We start from the raw sequence: 13,640 nt of genomic DNA on the forward strand, positions 1-13,640 counted from the left end.
TATGCCCCCAAAACCCTCTCTAGTGCTCACAGCTGAGTAGGAAGCCCTGTTGCTCCATGGGCATTAATCGCTCCCTCTCTGGGCCATGATGTATGGGCCCCTGCTCCCCTCCAGACAGGGCGCAGAGGGATTAGCCCAGCCCTTTATGAAATATGCCTTCCTGGGGACATGAAGCAGCGAGTGGGATCATTTATCTCGTGGGGCTGCCACATCTGTCAGTGCGGGGCGGGGGAAATCAGCTCCCCGCTTCAGAGCTAATCGGAGAGATTCATCATTCAGAGGCGAGCTGGGAATTAGGCACTGAGAAATGGCAGCGGTCAGGGTGAAATATGTTTCATTGGCACAGACGTCCCACGGGGCTCATCAGCATTATTAATGGGCACCAGAGATGGACAGGGACACAGTGGGATTTATTCATTCTCCTCCGTCCCCTTCCATTCGATGAGGCTGAAAGCATACTTGGCCCATTCCTCTCCCCGTGGCTGCCCAGGCATGTGTTGTGTTTACCTGCCATGGCCCAGCACAGTGAGAGAGGCCAGGGAGGGCGCATCGGTCTGAGCAGGACCCTTATCTTGGATCTGGAAAACTGTGACATTCCCCCATTCTCAGAGACAGGCCCGAACACCAGATCGAAATGGCACCAAACTCTGGAGAGGATCAGATCTGGACTCTGCAGCCTCTGTCTCTAGACAGGACGGCCCAATCGCCCCAGGTGTGAACTCCCCTTTGTTCTGAATGGGATCTGGGTGTCAGGGCTGCTGAGAAAGCAGGAGTGAGGGACTCTGCCCCAGATGTTTCCTTTCTGCTGTGTAGCCCCCTTTGCCTGCACACACGTTCAGAGAACTATGGTGCCTGCGCTCGCTCCTGGCCCCGCCAGCCCAGCACACCTGCTGGGTGGATGGCTGCACCGGGGGCAGAGAATGGCCCAGCGTTCCCTGGACTGCGACTGGGGGCTGGGGGTAGGTAGGTGTGTTTGCGTGTGTGCCCATGCTGCCTGTAGGCAGGGATGACTATAGCACTACAACAGTACCTTGGCCTGCCGCTGTGGAAGGTTGGTGACTGGGGCCACAGGCCCCACGGCTCAAAACAGCCTTTTGACAAGAGGCTTCACTGGGAGGCAGTATGGGAAAAGCCCCCACCCAGGTCCAGCCCAGCCCTCCAGTAACTGGGCAGGGAGCACCCCACATTCACGGATTCCTCACCCTTCCGAGTGCCAGCATGCGGCTCTTCTAGAGCTCCCAGACTGCCCCCCTGAGTGCCCAGTCGGACCCACAGGCTCCAGCCCAGCTTTATCACTCCACCCCACAGAGCTCTGAGCCAGGAGCCAGCCCCCTTGCTGTGGGGAGGGAGTCCTGTGCCCCATCGCACTGCAGCAGCCACATCGATCCCTGGCTAAGCTCCTGATGAGTGGGAAAATCTGTCTCACCCAGCATTCAGTCCCTGGGCTCTCCCCTGCTAATGGTATGTGATTGCGGCCCACACAGACACCCCAGTCCCCCCTCAGCCCCTAACAACGAAGCTATTTTCATGGCAGCAGAAATAGTCCAGCATCCCTGTGGGGGAGGGGCTCCAACAGTAACCTCCTTTCTGTGCCCAGCGTGTGCTGTGAGAACTGACTGGGGGATCACCAGGGTAGGAAGCCTTGCAGACCTGCTGATCTGATTGAAAACAGTCTCCTGTTTGAGGATCAGCCATGTCATGCCTCCTTGGACATCCCCCAGCTCCAGAGCGCTCACTGGGCTGGATGCTGGGGCAGGCAAGGTCTCGGTGCCCTGACTCCTCGAGGGCACTGTTCGTCAGTTTCATTCAATCACCTACAGGTGGCTTTGTGCGTGGGGTGCAGGCTCTGTCCAGAGAGCCCAGGGCTGATCGGCAAAGAAAACCAGGGAAGCCTGAGAAGAGCTCAGTGCTGGGTGGAAAATGGCTGGGCAGCCACCAGAACCAGGGCTAAACACAAAGTGCCAGGGTGCAGGGCTGAGCAGTGGGGACCTGCTTTGACTGCCTCAGGATTGGCACACTGAGGATTAAAGGGCGAGTGGTTCGCTTCGGAAAAGTGACTGGACAAACAGCACTGGCAACCTCCATGCTTCTGGTCTCCCAGGGATCACTGTATCTAATGTGCCCAGATGGCAGACAAATGGATGTTTATTTAATCTGCTGGCCCAGCACGCGCCCCCAGGGAGCTGAGAGTCAGTCTGGGCTTATTCATTGCCAGAAATAAGGGTTCTGCAGGCAAGTCTGTCCTCTGCAACCACTGTGCAACCCCCACTACCTCCAGACTCACCCCTCACTGCCTCCAGCCTCTACCTGTGGAGCCGGAGCTCGTCTGCACGCTGTAGCATAGGGCGCCATCTCCTGGAGCTGCACAGGCTCTGTGGGGCTGACAGGAGTACAAGGCTATAGAAAAAAGCTCAACAACTCTGTTCCTCAGTTTCCCCATGTGTTAAAGTTGGCTCATAACCCTCCCCCACTCCAGGACACCGGAGAGTGTTAATTCATTAGTGTCTGTAGAGCACTTTGGGATCCCCAGTGAGCAGATGGGGGGGGGTGCGAGCGAAGGCAAACAGCTAGACAGTTTTGCTAGTACAGCCTGTTGGGTCTCACTCTTCCAAGCTGTTGCCATGTCTTCCAGCACCCACAATGCCTCAGGGCATTGGCTGACCAATCGAGTGCTTTACTTGTGCACTGAGTGGCTGAGCCCAGGCTGTCAGGCGGTTTGCATGAGGGGAAGTTGACTTGGCTCCAAGCTGCTTGGGCCCGGCTCTGCTGACTGGTGCCCATGAGCCCTCAATTCTCACCAGACTCTTCCTCCTTTCAGATCATCAATTTCCGAGAGCCCGTGACCCTGGACTTTCTGGATGCTGAGCTGGAGGATGAGAACAAGGAGGAGGTGAGCGGGGCTCTCCCTCCACCCCTCAACCAAGACTAGGGACTCAGGCAAAGGCTGAGTTAAAAACAGCAGCTAGGGGGCCCTTCTGGCAAAGGGGCCCTGGAATCTGCTGCGTTCTGTGCACAGGACAAGCACAGCCTGGGCAGCAGGCTTCCTCCACACTTCCCCAGCCCTGCTCTGCAGGGAACAGCCTAAGGATGAGAAGGGAGGGCAGACACCTTGCGCCATTTGGTCCTTAGTGGCGGTAGGGATGGTGGGGTTTGGGCATGTGAGCACTGGCCCACTGGCATCGATCCTGACTCCCGCAGGGAAAGCAGACCTGCACAGGATTTCTGGGGGCTGGCGCGTGTGAACATGATTGTACCCAGCCCTCACTTCATAAACATCCTCCACTCCCATCCCACCCGCTCACAGGGCCATCAGAAAGGTTGTCATCCCTCCGCTTTGATCTCAATGTCCCTGGGGCCGGCACGGTGCCCTGTTCTCCCTTCTGGTGATCTGTTGGGCTCTTGACTGGCCACATTCAACCCCTCCCTGTTCCCCCCTTTCCCCCATGTGTCTGGAGCGCTGGGCATGGACAGGATCACAGAGAGCCCACACGGCCAGCTGACTGCCCATTGCTCAGCCTCTTGGGGTGCAGAGCCACGGTGTGTGTCAGGGCTCAGTTCCCTTCCTGCCTTTTCCCTAGATCCGGAGAAGTATGATCGATGGCAGCGAAGGGCAGAGAGTCATCAAGACCCTGATCAAATCCCTGGATGAGGTAAGGACTTGGCAGGGCCCACGCAGAGATGGGGAGAGAAGTTCTTGTATTCTTGGGGATAAAGATGGAATGCAATGGGAACCTGAGACAGTGATAGTCCTGGCGCGCAAGGGGCCTGTTGCACTCAGAGCCTGGAGTGTGACTCCTGGCACTGTCCTGTCTGTGGGCTGTAGCACCCGGACTGCCATTTCAGTGTCTCTTCCTGAGCCCTGACCATGGCTTCTCCTCTTTGCAATTCCAGCGATACATCGATGAAGTCGTCAGGACCTACACCTGGGCCTCTATCAAAAGCACCAATTACAGGTGAGCAGGGTGTGGCCGGTAGGAGGGGGCGGGAGGTGGAAGGGCTCTGCTCCATCTCCTGTGTTGGCCCCTCTGAAGGCACAGAACTGCAGCGGGAAAAATCAGCTGGATGCCAGCCACCGGCTGGAGAGGGAGAAATGGGTGACAGGAGACTCCTGGTGGGGTCCGAGATAAATGGAACGGTGGCTGGGAATCAGGAGACCTGGGTGTGGTCCCCAGCTCTGTCCTTCCTCAGCCTTCTTTTCTCAAGATTAAACATGCCCAGGTTTTTTAGCCTGTCCTAACAGGTCAGGTTTTCTAAATCTTTGATTATTTTTGTTGCTCTCCTCTGGACCCTCTCCAATTTGTCCACATTTTTCCTAAAGTGCGGCGCCCAGAACTGAACCCAGCACTTCAGCTGGGGCCTCACCAGTGCCAAGCAGAGCAGGACAATGACCTTCTGTGTCATACGTACGACAATCCTGTTAAAACACCCCAAAATGATAGTAGCCTTTTTTGCAACTGCATCACATTGTTGACTCATATTCAATTTGATCCACTGTAATCCCCCAGATCCTATTCAGCAGCACAGCCACCTAGCCAGTTAGTCCCCATTTTGTAGTTGTGCATTTGATTGTTCCTTTCTAAGTGTATATGTTGCACTTGTCTTCTATTGAATTTCATCTGGCATCTTACACTGCACTGAAAGACACCGAATTTCATGACAAACATTCCTAATGTCACATTCCCACGTCAGCAACTGCTCAGAGGTGTTACATAATCCTGAATGCAAGATGTGTCCAGTAGACGCTCTTTATTAACATGTAACTCACTCTGCCTAAAGGTTTGAACACATGGAGCCTGGGCAGACTGAGCCAGACAATGGATTTTTCTCTTGTTTAAAAAAAAATTGTAAACCCTAGGAAATTCCATCTAAAAAAACCTATTTTAATAAACCATCAGGGTTGCACAGTTCAGAATTCGAAATTCATAAAATGCCCAAGTTAAGATTGCACGTACAACGTTAATTCTACCTTCTTATACATAGACATACAATACATGGTAATGACATGATCACAGTCTATTTTTCAGATAGAAGATGGTATCATGGAATTTTTGCTAAAGCCTTGTAAAATGTGCAAGGAATAACAGAGACTCTGCAGGGCTACAACAAGGGTATTTAAACCGCAGGGAAAAGTGGTTGGATGTATTACTGGAGAACTAGTATGTGATGAAGTAACTAATAGAGTTAGTCGGGAATTCTCCAACAAAACGTTTTTCCATTAGAAAATGGCAATTCATCAAGACCAGAACTGTTGGCGGGAAAGGGTCAGTTTCAACAAATCTCCCAACTCCAAAAAACACTGGGGGGAAAAGGTGTTCGGAATTTGTCAAAATATCCTGTTTCAACATTTTCAAATCAAAAAAGTTTAGTTTTTTTTTTACTCAAAACAACTTTTTGTTTAAAAATTTTAGTTAATGGATGGTTAAAAAGTCGGGGGGGGGGACATTAAAAGTAAAAAATGAAACATTTTGAAATTTAAAAAATGAAACATTTTGATTAACCCAGTAATGAATTTATTTATCAGATTATCAGATTGTGAAAATTTTTGAGATTTTGATATTTCATCCCAATTCAGGACAAGAAAAAAGTTTGAAATCCCCAAAATTCTCTTGGGATGGGAAAACCATTTCCCGCCCACCTCTAGTAAGTAGGGATTTTAGGGGAATTAATACTTACTAACATCGGGGCAGAGTGAAAGTTGTGTGGGCCTCCTTTAACTGGCATTTTCTTGACTTTGGCCAGGGAGTGCACCCGCAGCCTTTTCCATCCACTGCATTATATTGTAGTGTAGCTTATTATTGCAAAACCGGCATCTTTGGTGCTTGAGTTTTACTGGAGAAATAAGTGAATTTATCTGACGTCTGTCTCAGAATTTGGTGGCAAGTTGCTATGATGTTCCCATCTGGCATCTGCCATGGCCCGAAATATTCACCAGCCAACCGGAGTCTCCCATTCACCTGATGATAAATGTTAAAGTAGAATGAGAAGCAAACCGCGAGTTGGGACTCGTGTGATATCATGCCCGTGCATTGCTCATGAAGGCTACGCACGCTCGCTGCCATGAGCAGGGAGAGCGGGCAGCAGCCATGGGGGAAATAAAACCATGGCCCAGTTTTCAAAGAGTCTAAGCTTCCCCGTCACCTCTCAAATCAGTGGGAGCTGCAGGTGCTAGCCTTAGAAAAACAGATCTTGCTTGCTTGCTATGGCTTCTAGACTAGAGCATAATCTGCCTTGGGGAAGGCTGTCATCTAGTGGGTAGACAGGTTCATTGTAAGTATATCTATTCCCTAGGGATTGCTGCGAAGCAGACTAGAGAAACTGCACAGGGTCCCTGCTGTGGAGAGCCAGCCGTCTGATCCCATGCATGATGCAGCCACAAAACAGAGGGGTGGGCAGGGCCGTCCTTAGGCATATGCAGCGTACGCAGCTGCGTAGGGCACCATGAAATTTGGAGCACCAAATTGCCCCAAATTTCATGGTGCCCTAGGCAGCTGCGTGCTGCATACACGGCAGCACCAGCCCCGGCGACCAGCCCTGTCCCTTGGCCGGCCCGCACGTGGGCTGTGCCCACTGCAAGGGACAGGGCCGTCCCTAGGGGAGTGTGGGGCCCCAGACAACTCCCTCCGCCCCACCTCTTACCCTTCCCCCTGCTCCGCCCCCATTCCACCTCTTCCCCCAGCAACCCCACACTCCCTGGCTGCGGTGGGAAGCGGAGCAACTCGGCCCCAGCCCGCTCCAATCCGCCAGCTCCCAGCCACGGCGCTCCGCTTCCCGCTGCCGGTGAATGCGGGGAGGTTGGGGAAAGGATGCCCCCCGCCCTCACCGGCAGCGGGAAGTCGAGCTGGCGGAGTAGAGCAGGCTGGGGCAGGCTGCTCTGCTTCTCGCTGCTGCCAGCGAAGGGGATCCCTTCCCCCAAGCCCCCTCCCCCGAGCGACACAGCTGGGGCTGGGGCGAGGGAAGCGGAGCGGGCTGCTCCCGGCCCCCCGCTAATCCCCCGGGCCACTCTGAGCCTGTGGGGCCCCCAAAAGTGTCCACCCACAGCTCCTGCCTCCCAGACCCTGCGTAGGTCACCCAAATGGCTAGGGAGGGCCTTGGGAGTGGGGGAGTGGAAGGAAGCACAAAACGGGGGCAGTCATAAGAAGACAATGTGGCCCCATCTCAGAGGCTGGACACCCAGACAGGGGCAGGGGAACAGTCCATGTGCTTGTGGCTTGATAAAAAATATATGGCACTCAAATCCCTACAGGGCAATGGAAAGGGATCAGAGGAATCCAGCTGCTTGCTGGCCTGTTGGGAGCTGTGGGCTTCCCGGACACAACCAAACCAGTTCAGACAGAGAGGGCTGGCCGTATGTGGGGAGGTGACAAATAGGGCACTCTATGCTTCCCCTGCCCATGCAGAGCCCCTGGGGAAGGGAGAGGAGGCAAATAGCTGATAGGGAAGTGAAGGGAGCACCACCTTGTGGGAGAGGGACAGGAGCAGAGTGGAGATGACAGGGTTGGCAATGGACAAAATGGGGGTTAGATTAGGGAGGCGGCCCCAAAACCACAACCCCCCTTCCCAAGGCCAGAACTGCCCCCTTCTCAGGCTCCCAACCTGTTTTGGGCTCTAACCCTGAATGGCCATCCTGGCTCTCCTCCCCACCCACACCTCTTCACTCCCCTTGTCCTTACTCCCATGCCAGCCCCCCTCTCCCAACAGTCTCCAGGGCCCTGGTCACCACTGACTTCCCCATCAGCCCATCTAGTTTCTGGGATTTGCAGGGAACAGGCTTCAGCAGCTGGGGAGGACCCTGCGTGGGAAATCAATGGTGGGGGTCTCACCTTCAAATAACATCCCACATCAAGGTGGGCAGAACCTGGTGGCTAGGACAGCCCTAGCTCTCTTGGATCCTAGAGAGCACAGCCCCAGGCAGGTGGGGTTCTGGGTCCCCGGTTGCAGAAACACCCTCCTGGATCTCCCTGTGGCTACCAGGATTGGAAGAGTCTGTGCTGTGGGGCTCTAAGACATCCACCTGCCTGAATTCCTGAACCCCTGGGATGGACTTTGAGTGCAACCCCTGGGAGGGAAGAACTGGATTTGGATCTCTCTATCCAGTCAGCTAAAGGGAATGTACTAGTTAAAGACACTTTGAAGCCATCCATCCCTATATCTAATGGGGGAGTGGGGTGGGAGAGAGTGTGTTCCAAACATTCCTTGGTGAGGTTAGCATGTTCTGGCTTCGATCCTGAGAACTGCCCCTGTTCTCAGTGGGGTTCTGTGTGGGTGCCGGGGTAGCTCGTAAAGGCAAGGACAGAGCCTATGTCCGTGTCGCTTCCTGCTCTGAAAACAGACTGCCCAGTGACTCCTAAGGGATCAGGCCCCAGATGTCCCTGATTACATTGTCAAACGCCAGTCTAGAGCAACATGTTGGGTGAAATTCTGGCCCCACTGGAGTCCGAGGGCCAGGATCCTACCACTGGATCCCCAGGATCCTACCCCTGGGAAAAAGTTTGACAGCCAGGCTAGAAACATGCTGATTTCTTCCTTCCCTTCCACAGCCTGGGGCTAGCCTTACCACCTTATAGCAAGTACTACATCCGGGCAAACCTCAGCGACCAGATTCTCCAAGTGAAGTGTAAGTAGACACTTTCCTTTTCCTTTTGCCCTTTCACATGCCCTTTGACCCTAAACCTACCAGCTGGTACAGAGAATGATCAAAGTGGGGGAAAATAAGCAAAACATGTGCTACTAAAATGAATAATAATCATTTCAAAATAGAGACGAACGATGACATTTAAAATGGAAGGTTAATTGTCTGCCTTGGAATGCGAGGGTTTCAGACTTAGATTTTGCATTAAAAAAACCCCTAAAACAAAAAGTTTCCTAAAAAAGAAAAAAAAAAGACCCCTCTAGAGGAGATGAGGTTGACGTGCTGCTGTATATGCTTTCGATGTACTAGGTGATAATTCTGTAGCAGCCAGTTACTTTGAAAGCCTGTGAAAATTTGCATGTTTTATTTTTGTTAAGATTCTTTTGGGTTTTGTTTTAAACCACTTTTGTTTTTATGATTTAAGTTTTGGTTCGTTGATTTTCTTTTTAATTAATTTATAATTAGTCTATGTACTTATGTGTTAACCTGCGCACCTCTCTCTCTCTCTTGTTCTACGCCAGAACCTATTCTCCCACCTCGGGATATGAGTCGCTCCTGAAGGGGGTGAATCAGGCTTCCTCCTCCATCTTTCTCTCCCTCGTTTCTCTCTCCTTCTGTCTTTGTCTGTCTCTCTCTGCTGCCCACTGTCCCTTTCTCTTTCTGAGCACCTTGCTGCATTCATAGTCCCTAGTATAGCAGGTCAGAACACAGGTCTTTCCTGGGCTTTGATTTTATTCACAATAGGAATTTGGAACGAACCAACACAAAATGCATCTGGAGTCATCTCCCCAGGTTTGGTTGCTCCCAGGGTTCCTCTTCAAGGAGTTGCTCAGCCCACACCTTAGGTCCTCGCTCATTAGATATATCTAGGTAGGGCAGTGAGCCATCTGCATCAGTCAGCAGAATCCATGTAACCCTTTCCTAGCAGGAACAGCATTTGCTAGCCTGCAAACACTGCCATCCTGTTACCTACTTCCCTGCTACAACCGTGCCAACATGTCCAGTTTGGTAGCCTCTCCACTGCAAGCCCCATTGGGGTCAACTCCTGCAAAGCCCTGTGGTAGCCTGCATCTTGGCCCTGTGGCTGGGAGTCAATCCAATGACTCCATGGACATCTCATGGAATCCAGGAGAGATCAGTGGTGTGTCCAGTCTCGCGTCATGGCAGTGGGTGATGGGAGCCAGGGCAATGCCCCTCAAGGAGATGCCCCTGGGCTCTGTCACTTGAAGGAGTTGGGGCTGTTCCAAGCGCTCTGCACCAATGTCTGGGTGCACCCTGAATCTGCTAGGTGGTTCTCTGGCTGCTCAGCCTCCATGTAGAAGTCGTCGTGTGTTGCCCAGGCTGTGCCAGCATAGATGGCTGGGGCCATCAAGCCAAGCTTGCGTCCTAAAAACTGCTCTGGAGCAACTATGGCCGTCAGTTCTATGGTTCATGATGCGGGTCGAGCTGCCCAGTGGATCAGTTGTGGTTCACAGGCTCACTGCTGGGCTCAGCCCTGGAGCACAGCTCCTCCAAATGCAGCCAGCCCAGGGTGGCAGCTAGGAGGGCCTTGTAGCTGTCCTCACCCAGGGCCTGATTTGCAGCTTAAGCCTGACTCATTAAAAAATGAGATAAATGGAGGGCCCAGAATTCCTCAGCAGCCACCACTCAAAGATGAGCAGGTAGGCTTCAGGGGCCTCGTTCAGCCCCATGTTGGGCAGGGAAGGACTGGCACTCACTGGCCCCAGTGCCCCCTGGGGAAGGAGCAGCTGTAGCATCTGTTCCAGGAAGAGCAGCTGCTGTTCTAGAGATGGGAGCAAGACATGCTTCTGCTGTCTCTGGGCTGCAGCTTGAGCCTTCTCCCCCATCAGGGTCACCTGCAGAAGGGGGCTCAAAAGAATTTTGTGACCTCCCCCCACAGCATATGTGACTTCCCCACCTTGCTCCATAAACACCTCACACAAGGCGCTGTGGATCAAAACATACCCCCTTCCTAGGGGTTGGGTTTACACACAAAGGGAGTTTGCAGTGACCCACACCACCTCCAGGCCAAGACTTGTCCCCAGACATGGCAGCTCCTGGGATTCCTCCTGGAGGACTGCTCAGCCCACACCCTAGGTCCTTGCTCTCTCAGCAGCCACTTACATCAGAGTGGGATAACAGCCTTCAACATCGTTCCTTTCCCTGTCTTGAGCTCTCTATCCCCCTGCCTATCTCTGTATACCTTTTTCCTTCTCTTGCCTTCCTTCCTTCTCTGTCTCTGTGCCTCTGGGCACTCTCATGTCTCCCCTCTGATCTCTTTTAACCTTGTCTTTTTGCATGGTCTGCTAACTCAGTAAGAACATTTCTATATCAAGACTGTTGCAACTGTTTGCTACTGACTTTCATTTTAATTTTGATTATATAAATATAGATCGATTATAGTTCTCTAGTTATATCTATACTTTTTATTATTATTTTACTGTGGCCTTTTTTCTTTTCTTTATGTCGTTTTTTTGCAAGAGGTTTCCTTTTGGTCTGATTATGATACACAATATTTTTATTCAAACAAAAATTGAATAAAATATTGTTTGTGCCCTCCCTCCTTCCTCCTTTCCACCCAACCCTCCCCCCCCCCCTTTTTTTTTGTTTGTTGTTTTTTTCGTTTGTTTTTTTCTTGCTTTCTCTCTCTGGTGGATTCACACAGTACCAAACATCAAAATGAAGGGCAAGTATTTTCAGTCTTAGACCACTAACCCTTCACCACCACCACCCCCCGTGTCCAGTACCCCCCACCCCTCACTCCCACCCTTCACCAACTCCCCCCACCTCCTCCACCCAGCCTGCTTGCCCATTTCCTGTGCCCGTTTGCCACGCCTAACCTTGCAAACCTCCGCCAAACTGTTCCTTCCTCCACTCCCTCCCTCCAGTTCTTTCCCCTTTATTTGAAAGCAACATGTCTTGTTATGTTCATGAGAGCTTTGTCCCCATTTATCTCTGCACTCCTTCCCTGTGCATTGCTCAGAAATTCGATTTGATACCGTTAAAGAGTCCATCTCCTATGGAATTGTTATGTTTTGATTCAGCAAGGTTTTTGTAGCTAGTTTAATATCCTGCTCTTCTGCCTCCCCCAGCCCCCTTTCTTGTTCTTCTTTCCCTCTCTCACTCCTTCCCTACAAATCTCTCCTCCTCCCATCCTTGCTCCTGTGCGTCCCTCCTCTTCAAGACAACTCAAACTGAATGGGATAGGGCTGTGCAGAGATCTCCAGACTCAGCGGTACTTGGAACTAGATCCAGTGATCACTTAAAAACTACTAATAATAAGCGTTTAGACCTCCTGAGTGGGGAGATGTTGGCTGAGCAGGAGAAAGGGGCTGGAATCTCAGGCAGGTCCATGGCACGTGTGAATCAAAGCTTTTCTTCCAGGGTCAAGTCTCAGCTGTCATATTAGGAAGGCCCCAGATTGTGCATCGCTGCATCGTTTCAGTCCCAGCCGTGGCTGGGTCACGCTGGTCCACATGCTGAGTTGCACTGGTTTAACTCCAGGTGTGATGTTAGGCCGATTCAGTTTAATGGAGGAGTGAGGACTCTCTTATTGTTTAAATCTAAGTTATTATGGTTTAGTTTAAGTCAATTGGGGAAGGGTTTATCCCCAAATGAACAGCTCTTAAACCTAAATATGTGTGTCCATGTGCTGCAAATGTGTGTATGTAGAGAAGAGTTCGGGGTTCTGAGCTAGCTGCAGCTGCCTGAGATATCCTGGGTCTGGTGGCACCAAGGGTGGAGTTGGCTAGCACAGTGTATTCAAGTAAATGGGTCTAGGTGTATACAGTACAATCTGGTGTGATGCTGGACCATCTGCTTGGATATGAATTTCCCACAATGCACTGGAGCCCTGAGTCGATGCCCCTTGAAGTCAATGGAAGTCTTTCCATTGATTTCAGTGGCCACTGAATCAGGATCTAGGAGCGTCCTCAGTGGAAAAATAAAGGGGGATGAGTTTGGATGGAGCTGTCCTTCCATGGTTTCTTTTTTCTCCATCCTTTGTGTAGCTCAGGATAAAGGGCCAGACACAGAGAAATGCAGAGCAACTAGCAACTCCCATCCCGTGGGAATGGGTGGTTTTGGTCACCTCTCAGGATGTGGCCTAGCATAAGCATAGCTTTCCAGAGATTGGACCAACTCCTACGGTCTTTACTCAGGCAGAACTCCCATGGATTTCAGCAGGAGTAGGGGCTGAGTAAGAACTTCTGAATTTGACCCAGCAATCTGCCCTGCTTGTGTCCCAGTGGCATTCGTGGTGCTCCATTCCTGAACCCTGTGCAGTGGGACAATGTTTACTCTTCAGCATCTGCCTTCACCACTTCTCTATCTGTGACACAAACAGAGAGAGGAAATGACTGGTCCTGCGCAGGCACTAGCAAGACATGGTCCTGCCTTTTTTGGAGAACTGAGTCTGAAAACCCTGTCACCTAAATCCAGAGGTGTCAGGCAGCCAAGGACCAACTCTGCCTCTCCTCCTCTTAAAACCAAAAGGAGACATGTCAGGATCTGGTTCACGGGCACATTTACTCTCAGGAACATCGGTGTAATACAGTGGGAGGGCACGGATGGGACTGAGGGCAGAATTTGGTTCAGTGACTCCATGAATAAGGCCGTCCAATGCCTCCCTGGGAAAGAAGCATTGAAATACTTTGAGAGATCATAAAACCATAGAAACATTGTTCTGGAAGGGACCTCAAGAAGCCGTCAAGTCCAGTCCCCTGTGCTGAGGCAGGACCAAGTAACCCTAGACCAGCCCTGACAGGAGTTTGTCCAACTTGTTCCTAAACCCTCCAGCAACAGGGATTCCACAACCTCCCTTGGACACCTGTTCCAGAGCTGAACTACTGTGAGAGTTAGATAATTTTTCCTAATATTGAACCTAACTCTCCCTTGCTGCAGATTCAGCCCATTACTTCTTGTCCTACCTTCACCAGACATGGAGAACAATTGATCCCCGTCTTTGTTACAACAGCCCGTTTAAAATATTCCTTTTGAAAAATACCAGGTC

At 51.6% G+C, this 13,640-nt stretch overlaps 1 protein-coding gene across 4 annotated transcripts in view; it reads left to right on the forward strand.

The window, feature by feature from the left end:
• Positions 1 to 13,640, forward strand: part of CACNA2D2 (calcium voltage-gated channel auxiliary subunit alpha2delta 2) — a 587,546-nt gene that overhangs the window by 539,768 nt on the left and 34,138 nt on the right. For 3 of the 4 annotated variants that reach the window (XM_043550544.1, XM_043550545.1, XM_043550546.1), the window contains 5 exons: positions 2,819 to 2,890; positions 3,579 to 3,650; positions 3,892 to 3,953; positions 8,538 to 8,614; positions 11,295 to 11,315. In XM_043550544.1, coding sequence (XP_043406479.1) covers positions 2,819 to 2,890; positions 3,579 to 3,650; positions 3,892 to 3,953; positions 8,538 to 8,614; positions 11,295 to 11,315 — 304 coding nt within the window. The remainder of the gene's footprint in view (positions 1 to 2,818; positions 2,891 to 3,578; positions 3,651 to 3,891; positions 3,954 to 8,537; positions 8,615 to 11,294; positions 11,316 to 13,640) is intronic. The other variant, XM_037904941.2, reaches the window with a different exon arrangement.

This window comes from Chelonia mydas, chromosome 7, assembly GCF_015237465.2.
Source record: "Chelonia mydas isolate rCheMyd1 chromosome 7, rCheMyd1.pri.v2, whole genome shotgun sequence".
In the NCBI taxonomy this organism is placed as follows: Eukaryota; Metazoa; Chordata; order Testudines; family Cheloniidae; genus Chelonia; species Chelonia mydas.